The 27,588-nt window shown below is 45.0% G+C and overlaps 1 protein-coding gene across 3 annotated transcripts in view; it reads right to left on the minus strand.

Moving 5' to 3' along the window:
- Positions 1-4,807: 4,807 nt before the first annotated feature.
- The window catches only part of LOC139553288 (coiled-coil domain-containing protein 85C-A-like), a 55,118-nt gene continuing 32,337 nt past the window's right edge, over positions 4,808-27,588 (minus strand). Inside the window, exons 2-5 of one of the 3 annotated variants that reach the window (XM_071365464.1) lie at positions 24,292-24,371; positions 22,034-22,138; positions 11,647-11,838; positions 4,808-10,033 (exon numbers count right to left, since the gene is read on the minus strand). In XM_071365464.1, the coding sequence (XP_071221565.1) occupies positions 9,944-10,033; positions 11,647-11,838; positions 22,034-22,138; positions 24,292-24,371 (467 nt within the window). In that variant the 3' untranslated portion in view covers positions 4,808-9,943. Of the gene's footprint in view, positions 10,034-11,646; positions 11,839-22,033; positions 22,142-24,291; positions 24,372-27,588 lie in introns of all 3 variants that reach the window. The other 2 variants (XM_071365463.1, XM_071365465.1) reach the window with 2 other exon arrangements.

The raw sequence follows: 27,588 nt of genomic DNA on the forward strand, positions 1-27,588 counted from the left end.
TTTGCTTAATATAAGGAATTTGAAATGATTCATACTTTTACTTTTGATACTTAAGAATATTTAAAAACAAATACTTTTAGACTTTTACTCAAGTTGTACTTTACTGGGTGACTTTCACTTTTACTTGAGTCATTTTCTATTAAGGTATCTTTACTTTTACTCAAGTATGACAATTGGGTACTATTTATGTGTAAGTATGTGTATATACAGTACCAGTCAAAAGTTTGGACACACCTACTCATTCAAGGGTTTTTATTTATTTATACTATTTTATACATTGTAGAATAATAGTTAAGACATCAACTCTATGAAATAACACATATGGGATCGCGTAGTAACCAAAAAAGTGTTAAATTAAATCAAAATAAACTCAGCAAAAACAGAAATGTCCCTTTTTCAGGACCCTTTCTTTCAAAGATAATTCGTAAAAATCCAAATAACTTCACAGATCTTCATTATAAAGGGTTTAAACACTGTTTCCCATGCTTGTTCAATGAACCATAAACAATTAATGAACATGCACCTGTGGAACGGTCGTTAAGACACTAACAGCTTACAGACGGTAGGCAATTATGGTCACAGTTATGAAAACTTAGGACACTAAAGAGACCTTTCTACTGACTCTGAAAAAGACCAAAAGAAAGATGCCCAGGGTCCCTGCTCATCTGTGTGAATGTGCCTTAGGCATGCTGCAAGGAGGCATGAGGACTGCAGATGTGGCCAGGGCAATAAATTGCAATGTCCGCACTGTGAGATGCCTAGGACAGCGCTACAGGGAGACAGGACGGACAGCTGATTGTCCTCGCAGTGGCAGACCGCGTGTAACAACACCTGCACAGGATCGGAATATCCGAACATCACACCTGCGGGACAGGTACAGGATGGCAACAACAACTGCCCAAGTTACACCAGGAACGCACAATCCCTTCATCAGTGCTCAGACTGTCCGCAATAGGCTGAGAGAGGCTGGACTGAGGGCTTGTAGGCCTGTTGTAAGGCAGGTCCTCACCAGACATCATCGGCAACAACGTCACCTATGGGTACAAACCCACCGTCGCTGGACCTGACAGGACTGGCAAAAGTGCTCTTCACTGACGAGTCGCGTTTTGTCTCACCAGGGGTGATGGTCAGATTCACATTTATCGTCGAAGGAATGAGCGTTACATTGAGGCCTGTACTCTGGAGCGGGATCGATTTGGAGGTGGAGGGTCCGTCATGGTCTGGGGCGGTGTGTCACAGCATCATCGGACTAAGCTTGTTGTCATTGCAGGCAATCTTAACGCTGTGCGTTACAGGGAAGACATCCTCCTCGCTCATGTGATACCCTTCCTGCAGGCTCATCCTGACATGACCCTCCAGCATGACAATGCCACCAGCCATACTGATCGTTCTGTGTGTGATTTCCTGCAAGACAGGAATGTCAGTGTTCTGCCATGGCCATTGAAGAGCCCGGATCTCAATCCCATTGAGCACGTCTGGGACATGTTGGATCGGAGGGTGAGGGCTAGGGCCATTCTCCCCAGAAATGTCCGGGAACTTGCAGGTTCCTTGGTGGAAGAGTGGGGTAACATCTCACAGCAAGAACTGGCAAATCTAGTGCAGTCCATGAGGAGGAGATGCACTGCAATACTTAATGCAGCTAGCTGGTGGCCACACCAGATACTGACTGTTACTTTGATTTTGACCCCCCCCCCTTTGTTCAGGGACACATTATTCAATTTCTGTTAGTCACATGTCTGTGGAACTTGTTCAGTTTATGTCTCAGTTGTTGAATCTTATGTTCATACAAATATTTACACATGTTAAGTTTGCTGAAAATAATGCAGTTGACAGCGAGAGGATGTTTCTTTTTTTTGCTGAGTTTATGTTGGGTAGATTACTTTCTAAATGTAATCCGTTACTTACTAGTTACCTGTCCAAAATTGTAATCAGTAACGTAACTTTTGGATTACCCAAAATCAGTAACATTATCTGATTGCAGTTACTTTTAGATTACTTTCCCCTTAAGATGAATTAGAAGAAGACAAAAATGTGTGTAATTGAGTGACATCTATTGCAGGATAAATCAATGTTAAAGTTGACATAATTGGCCATATATTGATGTAAAATGTTACTTTATGGGTTGGTTATGTAGCCTTCTTCTAACCCGTCACGTGCTACCACATATAATAATACGATTAAATTCTATCTTTACATTAAAAAACAAAATCTATCAGAATTCCAGTCATTCCAATAAATGTTATACCCCTTGATCTTCAAGAATAGGATTTGGAAATATGGAAGTATAGATTAGCCAAATTGTTTTACCTGAGCATGACCTCAAAACGAAGTACTTATTAGCCAGCCCTACTATGTTGTTTATGATTATTTTGTTGTCATGGAGGACTGATTGGGCTCATTGATTTGAGTTGCAAAATAAATGCTGCGCTCATGGAATGGCATGCTTTGAGCACTACTGAAAAGTGCTATTTACACGTGAAAAATTAATGCCATATGCTGCATTTGCTATAGGCCTATTGTTTACCTTATTGTTGGTGCCACTTTGATACCTTGATAATATGCAGCTGTTTAAAGGGTAAATCCACAGATGAAACAATAACAAAATAATCGCCCCGCCTCTGTTTTGTGTATATATGTGTATATATATATACATACAGTACCAGTACTGAATGAACACTTTAGTAAAGGCATCCTTCCTCTCTTCCTTAAATTTGAAGGTTGCTTGTTAGCCATCTTTTCTTTTTATGCGTGTGTGTGTATGTGTACACAGTTGAAGTCGGAAGTTTACATACACTTAGGTTGGAGTCATTAAAACTCGTTTTTCAACCACTCCACAAATTTCTTGTTAACAAACTATAGTTTTGGCAAGTCGGTTAGAAAATCTACTTTGTGCATGACACAAGTCATTTTTCAAACAATTGTTTACTGATAGATTATGTCACTTATAATTCATTGTATCACAATTCCAGTGGGTCAGAAGTTTACATACACTAAGTTGACTGTGCCGTTAAACAGCTTGGAAAATTCCAGAAATAATGTCATGGCTTTAGAAGCTTCTGATAAGCTAATTGACATCATTTGACTTAATTGGAGGTGTATCTGTGGATGTATTTCAAGGCCTACTTTCAAACTCAGTGCCTCTTTGCTTGACATCATGGGAAAATCAAAAGAAATCAGCCAAGATTTACAAGTCTGGTTCATCCTTGGGAGGCAATTTCCAAACGCCTGAAGGTACCACGTTCATCTGTATAAAAAATAGTACCCAAGTATGAACATCATGGGACAACGCAGCCATCATACAGCTCAGGAAGGAGACGCTTTCTGTCTCCTAGAGATGAACGTACTTTGGTGCGAAAAGTGCAAATCAATCCCAGAACAACAGCAAAGGACCTTGTGAAGATGCTGGAGGAAACAGGTACAAAAGTATCTATATCCACAGTAAAACGAATCCTGTATCAACATAACCTGAAAGGATGCTCAGCAAGGAAGAAGCCACTGCTCCAAAACCGCCATAAAAAAGCCAGACTACGGTTTGCAACTGCACATGGGGACAAAGATTGTACTTTTTGGAGAAATGTCCTCTGGTCTGATGAAATAAAAATATAACTGTTTGGCCATAATAACCATTATGTTTGGAGGAAAAAGGGGGAGGCTTGCAAATGATAGTCCCACTAAGCGCAAACCAGATGGGATGGCATATCGCTGCAGAATGCTGTAGTAGCCATGCTGGTTAAGTGTGCCTTGAATTCTAATTAAATCACCAACAGTGTCACCAGCAAAGTACCCCCACACCATCACACCTCTTCCTCAATGCTTCACGGTGGGAACCATCGTGCGGAGATCATCCGTATCACAAAGACACAGCGGTTGGAACCAGAAATCTTACATTTCATCAGACCAAATGACAGATTTCCACCGGTCTAATGTCCATTGCTCGTGTTTCTTGGCCCAAGCAAGTCTCTTCTTATTTTTATTGGTGTCCTTTAGTAGTGGTTTCTTTACAGCAATTCGACCATGAAGGCCTGGTTCATGCAGTCTCCTCTGAACAGTTGATGTTGAGATGTGTCTGTTACTTGAACTTTGAAACATTTATTTGGGCTGTAATTTCTGAGGCTGGTAACTAATGAACTTATCCTCTCCAGCAGAGGTAACTCTGGGTCTTCCATTCCTGTGACGGTCCTCATGAGAGCCAGTTTCATCGTAGTGCTTGATGGTTTTTGCGACTGCACTTGAAGAAACTTTCAAAGTTCTTGACAGTTTCCAGATTGACTGACCTTCATGTCTTAAAGTAATGATAGACTGTCGTTTCTCTTTGCTTATTTGAGCTGTTCTTGCCATAATATGGACTTGGTCTTTTACCAAATAGGGCTATCTTCTGTATACCACCCCTACCTTGTCACAACACAACTGATTGGCTCAAACGCATTAAGAAGGAAAGAAATTCCACAAATTAACTTTTACCAAAGCACACCTGTTAATTGAAATGCATTCCATTCATGAAGCTGGTTGAGAGAATGCCAAGAGTGTGCAAGGCTTTCATCGAGGCAAAGTGTGGCTACTTTGAAGAATCTCAAATATAAAATATATTTTGATTTGTTTAACACTTGTTTGGTTACTACACGATTCCATATGTGTTATTTCATAGTTTTATTTCTTCACTATTATTCTACAATGTAGAAAATAGTAAAAAAAAATAAAGAAAAACCCTTGAATGACTAGGTGTCCAAACTTTTGACTGGGACTGTATATACAGGTATCACTAAGTTACACTTCCATCAACATTCACAACTGACGAACACAGCAGGGGTTAAAAAGAAAGTATACTTCAATTTTATTTAAAAATGAAAAAGCGGCTTACTTCAGTTTTCACGTTTTAAATAGAAAGGCCTGCTAGTTCATTGTATGCTACAGGAGTACGTATGTATGTACATAGCACTGTATATCCTAGGATACCTTAAACTATGTAGCACAGGAAAAGAGTCTGAAAAAAGAACATAGAATATCACCGGTTCCGCATAGAGAGATAAAGAAGCGGTGTGACTGAATGTAACAATAGGAAAATAGTCAAACTTCTAATCAGAACTTTGTGCTTTCAAATGAACAAATATAAAAGTCAGGCCGTTGCGTGTAGACTTATCTGTTTAAGAACAAGGTCACTTTTGCAAAAGTTGAATTTGTGAAGACTTTGAGTGTGTATGGACACTTATTCATACAGTTTTCCGTTAGGAAACTCCTTAGTCATCAATGCCTGACTATTAAAGACAACACTGTACAGAACAGTATATGCTTTTATCGCGGTCCTCGATTCAAACAGAATTATCTTCATATATCAGGAATATACCTCATGTATTATATATGAAGCTTTTCCTTGTTGATTCCTGCTCATTTTGTTCACACAGCACTTATACTGTATGTTACGAGTCCGGTCAAACACACAGTCAGTCCATCACTGTTCAAAGTCACCTGCTGCATCCAGACTCCTCAACAACACTGAAACACAGCGGATACATCCCAAATGGTAACCTATTCCCTATTAAGTGCACTACTTTTGACCAAGGTAAATAGGGCTCTGGTCAAATGTAGAGCACTAAATAGGGAATACGGTGACATTTTGGGCAAAGTCAGCCTATATTCTGCTATCAATACAGTATATTCTCTCCAATTAGAATGTTTTTTACCCAGAATTCATGGGGATGTGTAAACGTACATTTATACACACCCTTCTGTATAACCCAAAAAAAGGGTATACATTTATTATGCCCCTATATAGATTGACAATGTGTCAAACTCAATTCAGATTCATTTACCAATCTGACAGCAAACCTTTAGCTCGGATTTTAGAACACATATCCGAGAGAATGCATCAAGTGTCTTTTAACAGCTTATAACTGCCTATTCAGACCTCAGACTAGCCAACAGAACTCATACAGTATATAAGACTCTTATGAGTACTCATATACAGTATTCACTGGTCTTACATATGCATACAACTCAGCACAGCTATCAGACTTCATTCGTTTTACATACAACTCCTGAACCCCTATAGGTAAGATATCATATACATAGTCATACACTATATATACAAATGTATGTGGACACCCCTTCAAATTAGTGGATTCGTCTATTTCAGCCACATCGGTTGATGACAGGTGTATACAACTGCGCACACAGCCATGTGATCTCCATAGACAAACATTAGCAGTAGAATGGCCTTACTGAAGAGCTCAGTGACTTGCAACATGGCACCATCATAGGATGCCAACTTTCCAACAAGTCAGTTCATCAAATTGCTAGAGCTGCTAGAGCTGCTAGATCTGCCCCGGTCAACTGTAAGTGCTGTTATTGTGAAGTGGAAATGTCTAGAAGCAACAACGGCTCAGTCGCGAAGTGGTAGGCCACACAAGCTCACAGAACGGGACCGCCGAGTGCTGAAGCGCGTAGCGCGAAACAATTGTCTGTCCTCGGTTGCAACACTCCAAACTCCCTCTGGAAGCAACTTCAGCACAAGAACTGTTCGTTGGGAGCTTCATGAAATAGGTTTCCATGGCCGAGCAGCCGCACACAAGCCTAAGATCAGCATGTGCAATGCCAAGCATCAGCTGGAGTGGTTTAAAGCTCGCCACCATTGGACTCTGGAGCAGTGGAAGTGCGTTCTCTGGAGTGATAAATCATGCTTCACCATATGGCAGTCTGACAGACGAATCTGAATATGTGCTTGCAACTTTGTGGCAACAGTTTGGAGAAGGCCCGTTCCTGTTACAGCAATGACACTGCCCCCGTGCACAAAGAAAAGTCCATACAGAAATGGTTTGTCGAGATCGGTGTGGAAGAACTTGACTGGCCTGCACAGAGCCCTGCCATCAACCCCATCGAACATCTTTGGGATGAATTGGAACTCCGACTACGAGCCAGGCCCAATCGCCCAACATCAGTGCCCAACCTCACTAATGCTCTTGTGGCTGAATGGAAGCAAGTCCCCGCAGCAATGTTCCAATATCTAGAGGAAAGCCTTCCCAGAAGAGTGGAGGCTGTTATAGAAGCAAAGGGGGGACCAACTCCATATTAAAGACGATGATTTTGGAATGAGATGTTCGACGAGCAGGTGTCCACATACTTTTGCTCATGTAGTGTATGTTATTACTCCTAATGACATCTGTCTGTGATGTTGCTATAACCCTTAATGACATCTGTTATGTCAGCCTCATGGCAATGTTATGTAGCTTATCTATTAGCCCTCACCATACAATACTGAGATGACTCAAATACACAGCAATCAGCTAGGAGGTGCCACAGAGTATAGAACACAGCTATGAAGCTTAATTTAGCTACGCAGTGGGGGAAAGGGGAAGGGGAAAGGGAGGGGGATACCTTGTCAGTTGTACAACTGAATGCATTTGACTGAAATGTGTCTTCCGCGTTTAACCCAACCCCTCTGAATCAGAGAGGTGCGGGGGGCTGCCTTAATTGATGTCAACATAATCGGCGCGTATCAGTGGATTGTACACTGAAGTCCTACTATAGACATGACAGCTATGAGACTTTATAGAGCAGACAAAGGGACTCTAGGAGACTTCATTGTGCACAGTGATCATCTCTGAGACTTCATAGAGCACACATCGGGCCTAACACATCATAATGTACAGGAGCCAGCTAAGACACCTTATACAGTATACATCGGACCCAGCTAAGAGACCTCGTATAGTATACATAGTCTCCAATGAGACTTCATAAGGTATGCTTCCTATAAGAGCTCATAGAGGAATACTTAGGACTGGTCAAAATAACGGTTGTTTTCAACCTGTTTCAACGATTGTCATACATTAGTAATTCAGACTGTGAATTCAAAGTCCACTTCCATCTAACAAGATCCTGACTTTCTAATCCACGATCAATCATCAGAAGTGACACTATATTATGCGTGAACCAAAACTCTTCCTCGACTTAAGGTTTCAGTCTGACAGGCTAAGCTTTCAAGCCTGGTCCGAGAACTGTTTGTCCTTTTGCCAACTCCATTGCAGCCATTGTCAAGTCCTGTATGGCTCAGTTGGTAGAGCAGGGCGCTTGCAACAACAGGGTTGTGAGTTTGATTCCCACAGGGGACCGGTATGAGAAAATGTATGAACTCACTAATGTAAGTTGCTCTGGATAAGAGTGTCTGCTGCATGACTAAAATGGAACATTTTTGGCATGACAATTCTAGAAGGAGTTGGCAGGAGAACATAAACAGACCCACCCAGGCTATAAGCTTTCTGCCTGGGAGGAAACTTTTGAAACACAGGGTATGAAACTGAACTCAGTGTTCCACTTTCTGTACTCAGTTACAATGTGTGCATCTGAAATGGCACCCTAATGCCTATATAGTGTTGGTATAGGGAATAGGGTGCCATTTGAGGCGCAAACTAACACAGTCTTAAATTATAACTTTTTTAAAACAGGGCTATGTTTTGTTACACATAACTTACTTGGTGCTAGAATTTAGTTGAACACTTTGAAATAAATTCTGTCTACACTTGAACACATACTTCTTGCTCAGGCAAAAGGGGACTACACTATTAAACAGTAGGCTAGAGCAGCTAGGTTTCAAGTCATATAAACCTATGGCTCGTGACTATACACCGAAGGAAATTACATCAGAACATTTCCAGGATTTCTCCTCATATTAAAAGTAGGTTGTCAGCAGTTGTCAGTCAGTTGCCTGTGGAGACGTCATGGAAGCAAAGTCAAGAACGGAACAGGGCCTGTAGTAGAATAGTCCGTCCTAGAGTGGTTGTCCGTCTTGAACACTTGGTAGGTGAACATTTACAAACACAAAAAGAGACGTTGGGTGGAGATGGTGTAGTACTCTAGCTCAGTACTGTAGTGACTGGTTGGGACTGTCAGGTGTAGTACTGTAGAACAGGTCACAGGTGTAGTAACTCAGTACTGTAGTGACTGGTTGGTACTGTCAGGTGTAGTACTGTAGAACAGGTCACAGGTGTAGTAGCTCAGTACTGTAGTGACTGGTTGGGACTGTCAGGTGTAGTACTGTAGAACAGGTCACAGGTATAGTAGCTCAGTACTGTAGTGACTGGTTGGTACTGTCAGGTGTAGTACTGTAGAACAGGTCACAGGTATAGTAACTCAGTACTATAGTGACTGGTTGGTACTGTCAGGTGTAGTACTGTAGAACAGATCACAGGTATAGTAACTCAGTACTGTAGTGACTGGTTGGGACTGTCAGGTGTAGTACTGTAGAACAGGTCACAGGTATAGTAACTCAGTACTGTAGTGACTGGTTGGGACTGTCAGGTGTAGTACTGTAGAACAGGTCACAGGTATAGTAACTCAGTACTGTAGTGACTGGTTGGGACTGTCAGGTGTAGTACTGTAGAACAGGTCACAGGTATAGTAGCTCGGTACTGTAGTGACTGGTTGTGAGGTTGTAAGGGGCAGTTTAGTTGGTAATGCATGCCTCATGCCCCTATCCTCCTCATCTTCCTCTTCTTTAAAAACACACCATAACTGTCAACTGACGGTGGCGATTCAACATGTAGAATAGTCAGGCATGGAACAGAAAATGAAGGCAGATGTTCTGTTGTGCTGTGGAGGCGATGGGACGGCCACCCGCTGTTTCGAACCGTTCGTCGCCACGGTCTGTTTTGCCCTAATCTGAAATTGTCTGTAGCCACTACCCAGGTCAGGTCACCATTCCAATATCCACCAGGGCATGAGGTTAAGGGAGGCTAAAGATGGATATCACAAATGCAGAGGCAGTGGGCTGGGTTTAGGTTAGGGTTTGTCTGGATCATCTAGCCACGGTCACAGTGCTGAGAGAGTAGGAGAGGGTCAATTGAGATGTGCCCCTTTGTCCAGTCAGTGCTGAGGATCCATTGTTGTTGTTGTTGTTTATTTATCTGTCTGTCCGTTTGTCTCGTTTGAGTGCTGGTTAATGTTGTCCTAGGGACTACAAAGGCCCTTTGAACTGGTTCCCAGAGAGATGCTGGCGGATTGAAGGCTTGGAGCCCGCAGCGTCACCCAGTTTACGCCACACCACCTGAGAACACAACACAGGACAGGAAAGAGGGGGGGGGGACACAAAACACTGTTACACAACACTGTCATACAATGGATATACTAGCTACAGTATATCCAGCCCTTTAAGATGAGCGGGGGTCTCTAGAAATGCCAGGTGGAAGGGACATTTAGTACTAATTATACTAATGAGGTTTGCAAACACTCTTACACAAAGCTTTTTATTGTCGGACATTTAATTATGACATGTGGTTTGTTGGGGTCTACTAAGGGAGGTCACAGAGACTGGAATCTATCAATCCAGCCAACCAATAATGGGCTACAAAAATGTATGTTCCACATAATCTGAGCACACAATGCAACCATAGGGACAAAACAACAGCACCGAGATGGACCATGTAACATAGACCTCACCAGGATTGGTGTATTTATCTCTTTATGGTTGATGGGATACTTGACTGTAAATGGTTGTGTTCTGCCTCCATGTTCTCTGTGTCTCTTCCATGTACAGAGCTCTGTCTGGAAAAACCAACAGGCATCGCTTAGTGCTGAAAGACTAGAAGGGCCTGGGGTCGTCCCTGCAAGAAAAGTGTCATCACACGGGTCCCAGAGTACCCCACTCCACTGTCTCAGGCTGTATGGTTGTGGCACAAATGATACCCTATTCCTTTTATATTACACTAACCCTATCGGCTCTAGTCAAAACTAGTGCACTATAAAGGAAATAGGATGCCATTCTGAGCCTACATCTGTGGGGGTGGACGGAGGATGTGATGTTGAGATGAGAGAATGGGGAGGAGCCTGTAGCTTCTATCCCATAGTCCTATCCTCCTAGCCTTCCGATCCTATCCTGCCCTGTCCTGTCCTATCCTGTCCTATCCTGGGCCTGGGAGGTGTATATAGCACGGAGAATAGAGCTCGGATGCTTAAAAGGCCTCAACAGGAGCTTCCATTGTTTCTCCCAGTGAAGTTATTTTAATGGTGCAGACAAGTGCGTCGCTAATACTACGCCTCCTTTATGGGAGCCTCCAATTAAAGCAGGGGGAAGCCAGGGGGTGAGAGGGGGAGGAGAGGTGAGAGGGATGGAGGAGGGAAGGAGGGAGGGAGGGCAATTGTGCAATAATTGAAACACTGCCCTCCGTCAAAGCGATGGCATGCTTGTGATTCTGACAGGCAAACAAACAGAAATGGGGAGGAGAGAGAGAGAGAGAGAGAGAGAGAGAGAGAGAGAGAGAGAGAGAGAGAGAGAGAGAGAGAGAGAGAGAGAGAGAGAGAGAGAGAGAGAGAGAGAGAGAGAGAGAGAGAGAGAGAGAGAGAGAGAGAGAGAGAGAGAGAGAGAGAGAGAGAGAGAGAGAGAGAGAGAGAGAGACAGACAGACAGACAGACAGACAGACAGACAGACAGACAGACAGACAGACAGACAGACAGACAGACACACAGAGAGAGAGCGAGAGAGAGAGAAAGCTGCAACTCGACAGTCCCCTCGTATCTTCATCTAGCTCTCATTATTAGCTGTTGGGATAGGAGAGGGAGAGAGGAAGGGAGAAGAAAGGAAACGAGTGAGGGAGAGAGAGAAAGAGTAAAAGAGAGGGGGGGTGAGAAAGGTCGTGTGTGAGGGAGGAGAGAGTTCCTTACGTTACACATCTCCCTGACGATGGCCTTCTCCTTTTCACTGAGGTCCTTGTCGTAGTCTTCAGGGATCTTCTTCTCTAGATTCTCATGGACCTCGAACACCTTCATGGCATGGACCACAGCCTCGGGCTTCTGGCCCACAGGGAGGTAGTCTGCTCGGGGGGATGGCTCACCACTAGGGGTCCTACCGGAGCCCTGGAGAGAGGAAAGGAGAGATGGTCAGAGTGGTCACACACATATACTTTATTTTCAGAGATGTGAGCAATCTAAATTAATCCCCCCACCTCCCTTCTCTCTCTCTCTGGGGTACTATAGTTCACCGACCCAGACCCCTAAAGGAGGGTAAATCCCTGGTTTAATCAGCTCATTACAACTCTCATCTCCCCTGGTCTTCCCTGACCCTGGTCAAACTCTCTACTCCCCTGTGTCTCTCCATCTCTGGGTCACATCTAATGCAAAAAGAGGTCGTTGAGAGAGAGGAGCAGGGGCCCTATCTATCCCAGCTCTATCCTATTCATTCCCAGCTCTCACTGTCCAAGCACTTAGTTATCCCTATCTCTGGTTCTATCCCAGCTTTGCTCAGTCACAGCCTTTTGAGCACCACTCTAGCGTTAAATCCTCAACTAACCCAACCGGCATTCCAACACCGGTGCCCCTGAGCAGAGAGAGAGAGGGATAAAGGGATATAGGCGTAGAGAGAGAGAGAGAGAGAGAGAGAGAGAGAGAGAGAGAGAGAGAGAGAGAGAGAGAGAGAGAGAGAGAGAGAGAGAGAGAGAGAGAGAGAGAGAGAGAGAAGAGACAGCATGAAGAAGAAGAGTGTGACCGGAGTGACACACACACACATAAAGCTGAGAGTGCAATAACAACAGGCCCATAGTCAATGGTGTAGGCACCTGCTGTAGAGGCATTATGGAAGAGGAGGGAAGTGAACCTGATCGGGCTGCCAGTCTAACATTACAGAGTTGGTATCAATACCCAGTATCAATACTCAGAGAACACTAACACAGACACACCATACTTATGTGCGTCCCATATGGCACCCTATTCCCTGTATAGTGCACTACTTTGACCAGGGCCCATATGACTCTGGTCAAAAGTAGTGCACCATGTAGGGTAGTGTTTCCCAACCCTGGTCCTCCAGTAACCCCAACAGAACACATTTTTGTTGTAGCCCTGAACAAACACACCTCATTCAGCTCATTGAGGGCTTGATGATTAGTTGACAAGTTGATTCAGGTGTGCTTGTTCAAGGTTACAATACAAATGTTTACTGTTGGGGGTAATGGAGGACCACCAGGGTTGGGAAACACTGATGAAGGGAATAGAGTGCCATTCAGGACGTAGCCTGAGCAAAGATGATAAGAAAGTCTGAAAGAAAACATAAAGAGAGGCTCTAAAGGACACACATTTTCAACCAACAATTTTTACAAGATAGAGAATCACTGCTTCTGCGTCAGAAACAACTTTGATTGACTTTGACATTTGATTGATTGCTCTCTTGTTATGTGAGAAAGTCGTGACTTTGACATTTGATTGATTGCTCTCTTGTTATGTGAGAAAGTCGTGACTTTGCCTCAGTCAGTGCTACAGAGGTGGGATCACGATCGCTGGGCAAATTTTTTCTTGTGACGGATGTATGGGGATGTAGGGGGTGGGGGTGACCCCTCTACAATTTCAACGTCTAGTTTTGATTTACATTTGGTGAATGTATGGTATGGTCAAGGGCCACAAAGAGAGACATAGGCAATAAAGCAGCACGGCTGGCCCTTAAATGTACTCTGAGAGCTAACATCAATGGCATGCATGTCAACCTCTCCTGGATCAAAGTAGAGGAGAGACTGATTGCATCATTACTTGTCTTTGTGAGAGGTATTGACATGCTGAATGCACTGAGCTATCTGTTCAAACGACTAGCACACAGCTCAGACACCCATGCATAACCCACAAGACATGCCACCGGGGGTCTCTTCACAGTCCCCATGTCCAGAACAGACTCTGGGAAATGGACAGTACAACACAGAGCCATAACTACATGGAACTCTATTCCACATCAAGTATCTCATGCAAGCAGTTAAATCTGATTTAAAAAAATGATAAAACTAAACCTTATGGTACAACGCGGACTGTGAAGAGACACACACACCCAGGCACACACTCACGCATACGCACACACACGCTAGCACACGCACTCTACATACACGCACATTGTAATATTATCGTATGATGCTATTATGCATTTTGTATTGTAGATATGTGTATTGGTGTAACACTGTTATATGATGTACTGCCTTAACACTGCCTTAATATGTTTGGACTCCAGGAAGAGTAGCTGCTGCCTTGTTAGCAGCTCACCATATAAAGTGTATATCAGGCCATGTCATTGGGTGTGTGACATGAGAGAGAGAGAGACAGCAGCATACCACACTGCAGAGATGTTAACACCAGTGTTCTGGCAACATTTCCAATCAGGCCATCATTCCATCATGGTGTAAGAGGTGCGTGACTGGCTGCAGGGAAGCCAGGCGCAGGGGAGCGGAACTGGGTAATAACCAGAGCAGTTTAATGTGCAAAACCAACGGCACCCAGAACAACAAAATATGGGTACAGAAATAACCCGTCGCGAACCAGTCAGAGTGCACAAACACTTCACAGCAAACAATTTCACACACAGACAAGTAATGAGGGAATGTAAACCAGGTGTGTGGGAAAACAAGACAAAACAAATGGAAAATGAAAGGTGGATCGGCGATGGCTAGAAGACCGGTGACGTCGACCGCCGAACGCCGCCCGAACAAGGAGAGGAACAGACTTCGGCAGAAGTCGTGACACATGGCCACCTAATCATCCCCAGCTTCCAATTGGCTCAGTCATCCCCTCTCCTCCACCCTGTAACTATCCTCCAGGTTGTTGCTGTAAATTAAAATGTGTTTTCGTCAACTTACCTGGTTAAATGAGAGAGAGAGAGAGAGAGAGAGAGAGAGAGAGAGAGAGAGAGAGAGAGAGAGAGAAAGAGAGAGAGAAAGAGAGAGAGAGAGAGAGAGAGAGAGAGAAAGAGAGAGAGAGAGGGAGAGAGAGAGAGAGAGAGAGAGAGAGAGAGAGAGAGAGAGAGAGAGAGAGAGAGAGAGAGAGAGAGAGATGTTGCATTATTCAAGGCATCACCTCCTGTGTGTTTGAAGTGAGAGTTCAAAGTCATGCTAATCAGGATAGGAGTCTAGACTCTAGAGTATGTATGTCTCTCACTCCAGAACACACACACACACACACAGGCTGTAGCCCAAGCCACACGCTCTTAATTGTTTTCTCCTTCCTGTGGATGAAGAGTACCTGAGTGGTTAGTGGTTACCATGACGACTCTAGATGTCTTTTATCACGACCAATCAGAATACTGATTAGCTAAACAAGACTCTCCTCTTTTTCTTCTCCTCTCTCTCCTTATTCTCTCTATTCTCTCTCTCTCCTCTCTTTCTCTCTCTATACTCTCTCCCCACCTCTCTCCTTTAGACTATTTTCCTTCCTTCCTCACATCTCTCTACTCCTTCCCAATCTCATATGCACTCTCCCTACCCTCTTCTCCTCTCCCTCCCCCTGTTCTCCTCTCCATGCCAAGGTGAGAGCTGGAAAGGGGGATGAACATTTCAGGATAAAAGAGAGGGAAAGAACAGTGGGAGTCTTTGCCCTTCTGAAAGAAGTGATGCTAATTTAATTAGTGGTCTCAAAGGGATGTCCAGGGTTGGCTCAAGGCATAAGGGATGTCCAGGGCTGGCTCAAGGCATAAGAGATGTCCAGGGCTGGCTCAAGGCATAAGGGATGTCCAGGGCTGGCTCAAGGCATAAGAGATGTCCAGGGCTGGCTCCAGGCATAAGGGATATCCATGGCTGGCTCAAGGCATAAGAGATGTCCAGGGCTGGCTCAAGGCATAAGGGATGTCCAGGGCTGGCTCCAGGCATAAGGGATGTCCAGGGCTGGCTCAAGGCATAAGGGATGTCCAGGGCTAGCTCCAGGCATAAAGCGACATAAGCGGTCGCTTAGATATCCAGGCTGCTAGGTTTTATTACAAAAAATGTGGGGTCCCAACTTCCTGTTGAGAGTTAGAATAATAGAATACACAAGGTGCAAGGTTGAAATTTGGTTGTGCATCAGCAATTATCTTCACCCCATGGCAAAATGGGTAGAATTACAGTAAATTAGGTTTAAAACTGCAAATATATATATATATCTTCCCCATGGCGAAATGAGCAGAATGTCATGATTTTTTAAATAACATTGGGACATTTTTTCTACGCCCTGTGGCAAAATGTCTACAACTGCAGAAAAATTGCTTTAAACCTGAAATGTTTCTCTCCACTGTCAAGAGCAGGGCCATGTGGGGGAGGAGGGGGGGGGGTGGGGTGGTGTCCTCTGGTTAAACACGGAACCAATAGAGAGACAGGTGAAGTCTCAGGGCTGTAGAAGAGAGAGCGAGAGAGAGATGGAGAGGGAGGTAGGTGGCAATAAGGAACAAGAGAGAGCTTGAGTGGAATGGAAGAAAGACTGGATTTGAGACAGAGAGGGCTGGTGAAAACTAGGGGGGATATAAGAGAGAGAGAGAGAGAGAGAGAGAGAGAGAGAGAGAGAGAGAGAGAGAGAGAGAGAGAAGACTCCAGATTCAGTCTCCAGCTCAAGGCTGGGTTAGAGAATCAAAGACAATAAACAGTGTGAGGGTGGTGGAAGTTAGGGTCAACATGAGGTATTGTTGTTGTAAGGTCTACTTTAGTACTCAGGGTTATTGGGTAAAGTCTGAGTTCTGTTTACATTAAAGACCTGAGGTTATTGTCTCTTAACTCTTAGACTCAGGGTGGAATATGGACGAGGCAGGGCTGGAGTAAAGGTGCATATTACTGGGGGCTGACATTCAATACTGGAAAGTGTGATGATACACTGTTACATGTGGAGGAGCTGGAGAGGGTTTGAAACTGACGTGTGTGAAAGTCCAGTTCAAAGCAGGTCTGTCAAGTGATACTGAGGTCAGCCTCAGACCAGCTCATTGGTAGCACTGATGCTCCAAACTTACAAAAGTTAGGAGCACCACATAAAATCTAAGAGCACCAGAAATATTTCATTGATTCAGATATAGTCTGCATTGGGCCTATATGAATCCTAATTACTTTTGAAGCACATCTCATGAAAAATATATCACTTTTCCTTTCCTTTCCGTGCCACCAAGTGTTTTTTTATTCTTATTTTTTTTTAATTGAATATTAAAACATACAATCTACCTGTAGTGAAGCCACTGAACATTTACATTACATTCAGTCATCTAACAGACTCCCATCCAGAGCGACCCACAGGAGCAACCAGGGTCAAGCACTCCGCTCAAGTGCACGTCGACAGATCTCCCACCAAGTCAAAACGGGGACCCGAACCAGCGACCCATCAGCCACCGGCCCAAGCTCCCAACCGCCAGGCCAACAACCCTCCAAGATCCCCCCACAGCTCCGAGAGCTGCCCCTCAACCACCCAGGATCCCCCCACAGCTCCGAGAGCTGCCCCTCAACCACCCAGGATCCCCCCACAGCTCCGAGAGCTGCCCCTCAACCACCCAGGATCCCCCCACAGCTCCGAGAGCTGCCCCTCAACCACCCAGGATCCCCCCACAGCTCCGAGAGCTGCCCCTCAACCACCCAGGATCCCCCCACAGCTCCGAGAGCTGCCCCTCAACCCTCCAAGATCCCCCCACAGCTCCGAGAGCTGCCCCTCAACCACCCAGGATCCCCCCACAGCTCCGAGAGCTGCCCCTCAACCCTCCAAGATCCCCCCACAGCTCCGAGAGCTGCCCCTCAACCACCCAGGATCCCCCCACAGCTCCGAGAGCTGCCCCTCAACCACCCAGGATCCCCCCACAGCTACGAGAGCTGCCCCTCAACCACCCAGGAACCCCCCACAGCTACGAGAGCTGCCCCTCAACCACCCAGGATCCCCCCACAGCTCCGAGAGCTGCCCCTCAACCCTCCAAGATCCCCCCACAGCTCCGAGAGCTGCCCCTCAACCACCCAGGATCCCCCCACAGCTCCGAGAGCTGCCCCTCAACCACCCAGGATCCCCCCACAGCTACGAGAGCTGCCCCTCAACCACCCAGGATCCCCCCACAGCTACGAGAGCTGCCCCTCAACCACCCAGGATCCCCCCACAGCTACGAGAGCTGCCCCTCAACCACCCAGGATCCCCCCACAGCTCCGAGAGCTGCCCCTCAACCACCCAGGATCCCCCCACAGCTACGAGAGCTGCCCCTCAACCACTCAGGATCCCCCCACAGCTCCGAGAGCTGCCCTTCAACCACCCAGGATCCCCCCACAGCTCCGAGAGCTGCCCCTCAACCACCCAGGATCCCCCCACAGCTCTGAGAGCTGCCCCTCAACCACCCAGGATCCCCCCACAGCTCCGAGAGCTGCCCCTCAACCCTCCAAGATCCCCCCACAGCTCCGAGAGCTGCCCCTCAACCACCCAGGATCCCCCCACAGCTCCGAGAGCTGCCCCTCAACCACCCAAGTGTTGACATATACAGGTAAAGTTAGTAGGGCTGCACACTATCGGCAAAAAATAGAATTGTGATTTTTTTCAACCAAATATTGCGATTTGACTTGCAATATAGATAAAATCACGTTGGTGAACTGTTGGAATGATTATTCTAATTCTATGGTTGGTGTTGTTTGTAGGTAGGAGTTATGACAGGGTAGGAACAAAAGTGTTGATAAGTGTTTCCCAGGGGACCGTGGTGACGTTTGAACAGATGTTACATTTAGGTAAAAATTATAGTAAGTTGCACAAACAACGTGCTGATCTACACCACTAACATTTAGCTAGTTAGCGAATAGCATTAGCATAATGTTTGAAACATGCCAGCTTCCTTGGACTAACTAACTCGCATTTTGCAGAGATCAAGATACACAAATGAATAGTATAATAAAGAAAAATAACTGGATTGATATTTAGAAGCAATGTGGAAAGCAGCTTCGTTCTTGTTTTGGAAGAAGATACACTATATAAACAAAAGTATGTGGACACCCCTTGAAATTAATGGATTCGGCTATTTCAGCCACACCCATTGCTGACAGATGTATAAAATCGAGCACATCTCCCGAGTGGCGCAGTGGTCTAAGGCACTGCATCGCAGTGCTAGCTGTGCCACTAGAGATCCTGGTTCTTGTCCAGGCTCTGTCGCAGCCGGCCGCGACCGGGAGACCCATGTGGCGGCGCACAATTGGCCCTGCGTCGTCCAGGTTAGGGGAGGGTCTGGCCGGCAGAGATGTTCTTGTCCCTGCCGACTCCTGTGGCGGGCCTGTGCGCAATGCACGCTGACACAGTCACCAGGTGTACGGTGTTTCCTCTGACACATTGGAGCGGCTGGCTTCCAGGTCAAGTGGGCATTGTGTCAAGAAGCAGTGCGGCTTGGCTGGTTTGTGTTTCGGAGGACGCACGGCCTTGACCTTCGTGTCTCCTGAGTCCTTACGGGAGTTGCAGCAATGGGACAAGACTGTAACTACCAATTGGATACCACGAAATTGGGGTAAAAAATATATATATTTAAAAATAAATAAATAAAATCGAGCACACAGCCATGCACACAGCTCAGTGACTTTCAACGTGGCACCGTCATAACTTTCCAACAAGTCAGTTCGTCAAATTTCTTCCCTGCTAAAGCTGCCCCGGTCAACTGTAAGTGCTGTTATTGTGAAGTGGAAACGTCTAGGAGCAACAACGGCACAGCCGCGAGTGGTAGGCCACACAAGCTCACAGAACGGGACCACCGACTGCTGTAGTGCGTAGCGTGTAACACTCACTACCGAGTTCTAAACTACCTCTAGAAGTAACGTCAGCACAATAATTGTTCATGGGGAGCTTCATAAAATGGGTTTCCATGGCGGAGCAACCGCACACAAGCCTAAGATTACCATGCGCTATGCCAAGCGTCGGCTGGAGTGGTGTAAAGCTCATCATTATTGGACTCTGGAGCAGTGGAAACGCGTTCTCTGGAGTGATGAATCACGCTTCACCATCTGACAGTCCGATGGACGAAAAGGTTTGGCGGATGCTAGGAGAACGCTACCTGCCCAAATGCATAGTGCCAACTGTAAAGTTTGGTGGATGATGAATAATGGTCTGAGGCTGTTTTTCATGGTTCGGGCTAATCCCCTTAGTTCCAGTGAAGGGAAATCTTAATGCTACAGCATACAATGACATTCTAGACGATTCTGTGCTTGCAACTTTGTGGCAACAGTTTGGGGAAGGGCCTTTCCTGTTTCAGCATGACAATGCCCCCATGCACAAAGCGAGGTCCATACAGAAATGGTTTGTTGAGATCGGTGTGGAAGAACTTGACTGGCCTGCACAGAGCCCTGACATCAACCCCATCGAACACCTTTGGGATGAATTGGATTGCTGACTGCGAACCAGGACTAATCGCCCAACATCAGTCCCCAACCTCACCAATGGTCTTGTGGCTGAATGGAAGCAAGTCACCGCAGCAAAGTTCCAACATCTAGTGGAAAGACTTCCCAGAAGAGTGGAGGCTGTTATAGCAGCAAAGGGGGACCAACTCCATATTAATGCCCATGATTTTGGAATGAGATGTTCAATGAGCAGGTGTCCACATACTTTTGCTCATGTAGTGTATGTGTTGAGTGCATTTAAAAAATATATATATTTCACCTATATTTAACCAGGTAGGCTAGTTGAGAAGAAGTTCTCATTTACAACTGCGACCTGGCCAAGATAAAGCACAGCAGTTCGACACAAACAACAACACAGAGTTACACATGGAATAAACAAACATACAGTCAATAATACAGTAGAAAAAAAAGAAAAAAAGTCTATATACAGTGAGTGTAAATGAGGTAAGATAAGGGAGTTAAGGCAATAAATGGGCCATGGTGGCGAAGTAATTACAATATAGCAATTAAACACTGGAATGGTAGATGTGCAGAAGATGAATGTGCAAGTAGAGATACTGGGGTGCAAAGGAGCAAGATAAATAAATAAATACAGAATGGGGATGAGGTAGTTGGATGGGCTGTTTACAGATAGGCTATGTACAGGTGCAGTGATCTGTGAGCTGCTCTGACAGCTGGTGCTTAAAGTTAGTGAGGGAGATATGAGTCTCCATCTTCAGTGATTTTTGCAGTTCGTTCCAGTCATTGGCCGCAGAGAACTGTAAGGAAAGGCGGCCAAAGGAGGAATTGGCTTTGGGGATGACCAGTGAGATATACCTGCTGGAGCGCGTGCTACGGGTGGGTGCTGCTATGGTGACCAGTGAGCTGAGATAAGGCGGGGCTTTATCTAGCAAAGACTTATAGATGACCTGGAGCCAGTGGGTTTGGCGACGAATATGAAGCGAGGGCCAGCCAACGAGAGCATACAGGTTGCAGTGGTGGGTAGTATATGGGGCTTTGGTGACAAAACGGATGGCACTGTGATAGACTGCTTCCAATTTGTTGAGTAGAGTGTTAGAGGCTATTTTATAAATGACATCGCCGAAGTCGAGGAATGGTAGGATGGTCAGTTTTACGAGGGTATGTTTGCCAGCATGAGTGAAGGATGCTTTGTTGCGAAATAGGAAGCCGATTCTAGATTTAATTTTGGATTGGAGATGCTTAATGTGAGTCTGGAAGGAGAGTTTACAGTCTAACCAGACACCTAGGTATTTATAGTTGTCCACATATTCTAAGTCAGAACCGCCCAGAGTAGTGATGCTGGATGGGCGGGCAGGTGCGGGCAGTGATCGATTGAAGAGCATGCATTTCGTTTTACTTGCATTTAAGAGCAGTTGGAGGCCACGGAAGGAGAGTTGAATGGCATTGAAGCTCGTCTGGAGGTTAGTTAACACAGTGTCCAAAGAAGGGCCAGAAGTATACAGAACGGTGTCGAATTGAATTGCATGAATTGACAGCATGCTGAGAGAATAAACAACGTGGTTCCTAACTGTGTGCTGCCTGCTTGAGTGACAGCGGGCGGGGCTTGGTGTGTGTGGCCCGGGAACTGGAAGCAAGCAGTCGTGGAGGGAGAGAGGACTCCATGACACTGGGAGGCTGCGGTAAAGCAAAGACTAATCATTACGACAATAAATATCTGGGGGATTTTTTTTCTAGCTGCACTGGTTATCCCAAATTAAAACTGCAGGTCGCCAGCATAATATTTTGTTGCATAAGCGACCAAATTGGTCACACTTCAGATCCCTGCACACACACACACACACACACACACACACACACACACACACACACACACACACACACACACACACACACACACACACACACACACACACACACACACACACACACACACACACACACACACACACACACACACACACACACACACACACACCAGGAGTGGTTTAGCACACTATACGTACATTCTGCACGGCGTCCTGCTGGTACTGTGTGAGAGAGGAGAGCTGAGACTCAGAGTGGTAGAGAGACAGACCCTTCCTCAGACTGTTCAGATCACCACTGTTAGCCTGCTGAGAGACAAACAAAGCGAGAGAGAGCGAGAGAGAGAGACAGAGACAGAGAGCGAGAGAGAGACAGAGAGCGAGAGCGAGAGAGAGAGAACATTTAGAGGAAAAGTGCACACAGAAGGCAAAGAACAGAATATGTGCTGCCGATCTCCTCTGGACAAGAGATAGAAGCACAAGCATAGTAGTTGAGAGGATTGATGTTCAGGATTGTCAACGGGCCATTTAAGGCCACCTTGTAAGACAGCAGTTGTGAGTTCAGACAGCTCAGTTCATTTATACCCTATATATCAGTGAAAATGGCCAGCCAATGTTTTGAATCCTCCTATCTGGCATACAGTAAATGGCATCCCTCTGCCTTAGGTCACTGGGACATTAGATGGGACCAAAAAGTCAATGAACATTCCCTCCTGCCTTTACATATGTCACATATCTGTGTCTGTCTCATTGGACAAGGTAATACAACAGAGACAAGACAGATTTTAGTAGATAAATAACTGTATAGCAGGCTTTGGAGGGGTATGGCCTCTTTCTATGTACGTGTGTGAGGTCATTATGATGAGCTCACTCTAAACCGTGTGTCTTTTAACCAGTGATTTTACTCTTTGAAGACATCCTTTGCGTTCGGTTTTCTTTTTACTCATCTCTTTCATTGCTTCTGGTTTGCTTTGACTTCTTTCATTTCATTGTTTTAATTTGAAATGTGTTGGGATTTTAAATGCACTTACAATAACGTTTGGTTGATCTAGATTCCACACTGTCTGTTTTACCCTCTGGGCCACGTAAGGAAAGCAAACCAGGCATAGAATGTTTCATTTGATTCAGACATGGGTATCTGTTCAGTGTTATCTTGCATCTATCTGACGCTAACAGCAACCCTTCAGTTCAGCTCGGGAAAAACACACACTCCTTATGGTTAGACTCCCTGACTGGTCTGTGCTACCTGCTAACCTGAGGGATAGATTTTGTGTTATTTTTCAGTGTTCTATGTTCTCTGTGTGGAGTGCAGAATAAGGGATCAACATGTTGTCAGCCCAACACAGAAGGTGTCGTCTTTGGGGCGTGTCGTCTTTGGGGCGTGTCGTCTTTGGGGCGTGTCGTCGTTGGGGCCGTTGGAGCAGCACAAAAGCCCTGTGTAATCCCTTTTTTTGGAGTGTGTTTGTGTCACTGCATGGACCTTCTCTCTCAGTCTCTTGCTCTCGCTCTGTTCTGATTGGTGTTGTGTGCTTACAGCTCATTCGGGATTGGCTCAGTGGGATTACAGTATCGTCCCCCATAGTGAAGCCTGTTGTAATCACAGAGCTGTATATATGGGGATATGTCTACATCAACAGGACACTCATAACTGAATCCCAAATGACACCCTATTCCCTATTAAGTGCACTATTGGCCAGGGCCAATTGGGTGGCATTTGGCACACAGCCTACACTTCTAGCTGATGCCATAATGATGCTCTCTCTGGTTGTTACAATGTTAGTAAAACTCTGCACTCCCTTCTACTCTAGTGTGTATGTGTCCATTCATGTGTATGTGTGTGTGTGTGTGTGTGTGTGTGTGTGTGTGTGTGTGTGTGTGTGTGTGTGTGTGTGTGTGTGTGTGTGTGTGTGTGTGTGTGTGTGTGTGTTCTAGGATCTCCCAGTAGAGGGTAGAGATACTGAGAATCGGTTTGTCTGTGTGTGTGTGTGTTGTTGCTCTTCACCGATTCCTTTCGTGTGAAATCAGACGGCAGACAGAATGACAATGAGAAGCCATGAAACATTCAGTCCATGTGTGATTTCTCCTGCCCTCCCATTATTTTAACCCAATCCATTATTGAAGACCACTTTCCCTGTGATACTGAATTATTCAATTAACCCTATCATCCCAGCAGGTAGAAGCTCTCTCTCTCTCTCCTCCCCATCTCCCCTGTGTACTCGTTTACTCTGCAATATTTAGCTTTCGCTATTCGCTCTCTTTCATCTCTCACATCCTCTATTTATACGTTGAAAAATACACTCTCGTCTCTGCTGCTTCGTCTGTCTCTCCCACGAGAGAGCTTGGGTTTGACAAAGTGAGACGGGGAGAAAGTAAGAGAGAGACAGGGCGAAGAGAGAGAGAAGTATCAACAGAGTGCTGATTGTTTTCACCGCGGTGATAAAACAGCTGCAGTGTTTTACCTGTGATAGCAGCTGCTTGTTGTCATCCACCAGGATGCTGACCTTGGTCTCCAGTTGTCTCGTGTAGTTTGAAGATGGATCTGGAAGACAAAGAGGAAGAGAAAACATCATGTAGAAGAATGTCAGTCAGTGTCAGTGTCCCAAATAGCACCCTCTTCCCAATATACTGTTAGTGCACTACTTTTGAACAGGCTCCATATATATATATATATATAGGGAATAGGGTGCCATTTGGCACATAAATCTGAACCACATGTCTGAAACCTTGACACATTCCTACTGCTCTCACCAACTCATACATCGTTTATTAGACCAAAACACACGCGCGCTCACAGTTTCACTCCAGTGTCTGTAAATATCCATTGGCCTGTGTTTAATGTATTGTCTGGTGGTCTCTGGGTCCCTCTGATTGGCATGTTTGTGTGATGCTCAGCAGTCCTCTCAGCCTTAACCCTCCACTAGTCCAGTGCTCCATTGTTCGCTCTCCCATGGGGATTATGTTGTGCCTAAAACTCAAGTAATCCTAAAATGTCTCTCTTTCATTTCCTGTAAACCGCCGATTCCCAACAATCAATACTGGATTGCACAGCTCCTTTACAGAGATTTCAATCCAATCCATCAGATAAAGCACTAGGATTATTTTGGTGGCACAAAAACCCCGTGGTTTTCATGATTTAAATGGAGACAATCTGCAATGGCAGCAGTTGTTAGGCCTCCTACATGTACGCTCACACACACACACGCACACACACACACACACACACACACACACACTGCTCTGTCATCCATCTCAGTAGTTTCCCTAATAAGAGGGGGGGGGGGCAGCAGAGGGGGGAGTGTGTGTGTGTGTGTGTGTGTGTGTGTGTGTGTGTGTGTGTGTGTGTGTGTGTGTGTGTGTGTGTGTGTGTGTGGGTGGGTGTGTGTTGACCATAGTGATGACTGATGACTGAAACTTAGCGAGAAGGGATCATTCTCTACTCTATCCTTCTCTTCTCTGTTCCTCCATAACTCCCTCTGAAGGAATGAGACAGGGGGAAAGCGGGGGGAAGAATGATGGATAACAGACAGAGAGAGAGAGAGAGAGAGAGAGAGAGAGAGAGAGAGAGAGAGAGAGAGAGAGAGAGAGGAAGGGAGAGACACAGATATATGGAGGGCTAGACAGTGGAACCAATGCCAAGGTGTCTAATGGTGTAGCTGGTAGACGTACAGATGTGAGGGTTGTGACACGAGCTAGAGTTGATCTCCTCTACCCTCTAACCACTGAGTTTATGACTAGTAAATCGCAACAACCCATTTTAAGCTTTTGCTGGATAGGGTTTGCGTCCATAAATGGCGAAGAGTGGTTCCCAGTAATGCGTTGCATTGGATTTGTGCAAAACCCTTTGTATTGAGGACAAAAAGTTAATTGCTTTGCCACATTTTTTGCTGTATTATTTTAGTGCCTTGTTGCAAACAGGATGCATGTTTTGGAATATTTTTTATTCTGTACAGGCTTCCTTCTTTTCACTCAATTAGGTTAGTATTGTGGAGTAACAAAAATGTTGTTGATCCATCCTCAGTTCTGTCCTATTAAAGCCATTAAACCATTGATCTCATGGTGAAATCCCTGAGCGGTTTCTTTCCTCTCCAGCAACTGAGTTAAGAAGGACACCTGTATCTTTGTAGTGACTGTACACCATTCAGTGTAATTAATAACTTCACCATGCTCAAAGGGATTTTTAATGTCTATTTTTACCTATCTGCCAATAGGTGCCCTTCTTTGTGAGGCATTGGAAAACCTCCCTGGACTTTGTGGTTGAATCTGTGTTTAAAATGCACTGCTCGACTGAGGGACCTTACAGATAATTGTATGTGTGGGGTACAGAGATGAGGTAGTCATTCAAAAATCATGTTAAATACTATTATTGCACACAGAGTGAGTCCATGTAACTTATGTGACTTGTTAAGCATTTTTACTTCTGAACTTATTTAGGCTTGCCATAACAAAGGGGTTGAATACTTATTGACTCAATACATTTCAACTTAAATTGTTTATTATACTGAACAAAAAATATGCAAAATGCAAAATGCAACAGTTTCAATGCTTTTACTGAGTTACAGATCATATAAGAAAATCAGTCAATATAAATGAATTAATTAGGCCCTAATCTATGGATTTCAAATTCTCTAAAATGATGTTGGAGGCGGCTTATGGTAGAGAAATGAACATTACATTCTCTGCTGGACATTCCTGCAGTCAGCATGCCAATTTTTTGCATGCTGCACATTTTTGTCCCCAGCACAAGGTGCACCTGTGTAATGATCATGCTGTTTAATCAGCTTCTTAATATGCCACAGCTGTCAGGTGGATGGATTATCTTGGCAAAGGAGAAATGCTCACTAACAGGGATGTAAACAAATTCATGCACAAAATTTGAGAGAAATAAGCTTTTTGTGCATTTGGTAAATGTATGGGATCTTTTATTTCAGCTCATGAAACATGGGACCAGCACTTTACATGTTGCGTTTATATTTATGTTCAGTATAATTTCTAAGAAGTTCCACTTTGACATTATATGGTATTGTGTGTAGGCAGTGAAAAAAAAATCTAAATGAAATCCATTTTAAATTCAGGCTGTAAGACAACAACATTTGGAAAAAGTCAGAGTGTGAATACTTTCTGAAGGCACTGGAGTGCACTACTTTTGACCAGAGCCCTATGGGTCCCGGTCAAAAGTGCACTATAATAGCAATAGCGTTGTCATTTGGGACACAACGTCTGTTTGTGGCAACTTGTATCTACTCCACCACCAGGTGTCAGTATATGATACATAAAACCAATGACAGAGCCCAGTCATTACTGGCCATTAGACTGGCTGTTTGTCTCTGTCTCAGCTGTAAGGACCAGAGGCACAGACAGACAGATACAGTAGTGATTAACTTGACTCATCCGCCAGTGAATGACGTAATGGTGTTTTCATAGTAAAAGCCACAGGAAGGAGGAAGAGCGAGGGAGAGAGGCAGAGAGGGAGGGAGGTAGAGAGAGACAGATAAATAGCTGAGAGACAGACAGTTAGATGAAAAGGCAGAAAGGAGAAACACAGAGAGTGAAAGGGAAAACTGAGGAGACAGGCACAGGCAGTGAGAGAATGAGAGAAAAACACTGGGAAGGAAACAAAGAGAGAGAGAGACAGAGGAAGAGAGAGAAACAGAGAGAGAGAAAGAATCACAGAGAGAAACAGAGAGAAGAAAGAGAGGGAGCGGCAGGCAAGGCTCCTGTGGCTACAGTAAGCCTCTTTGCCTTCCTTGTGACCTCTC

The sequence above is a fragment of the Salvelinus alpinus genome, chromosome 25 (genome assembly GCF_045679555.1).
Source record: "Salvelinus alpinus chromosome 25, SLU_Salpinus.1, whole genome shotgun sequence".
NCBI classification, from domain to species: domain Eukaryota; kingdom Metazoa; phylum Chordata; class Actinopteri; order Salmoniformes; family Salmonidae; genus Salvelinus; species Salvelinus alpinus.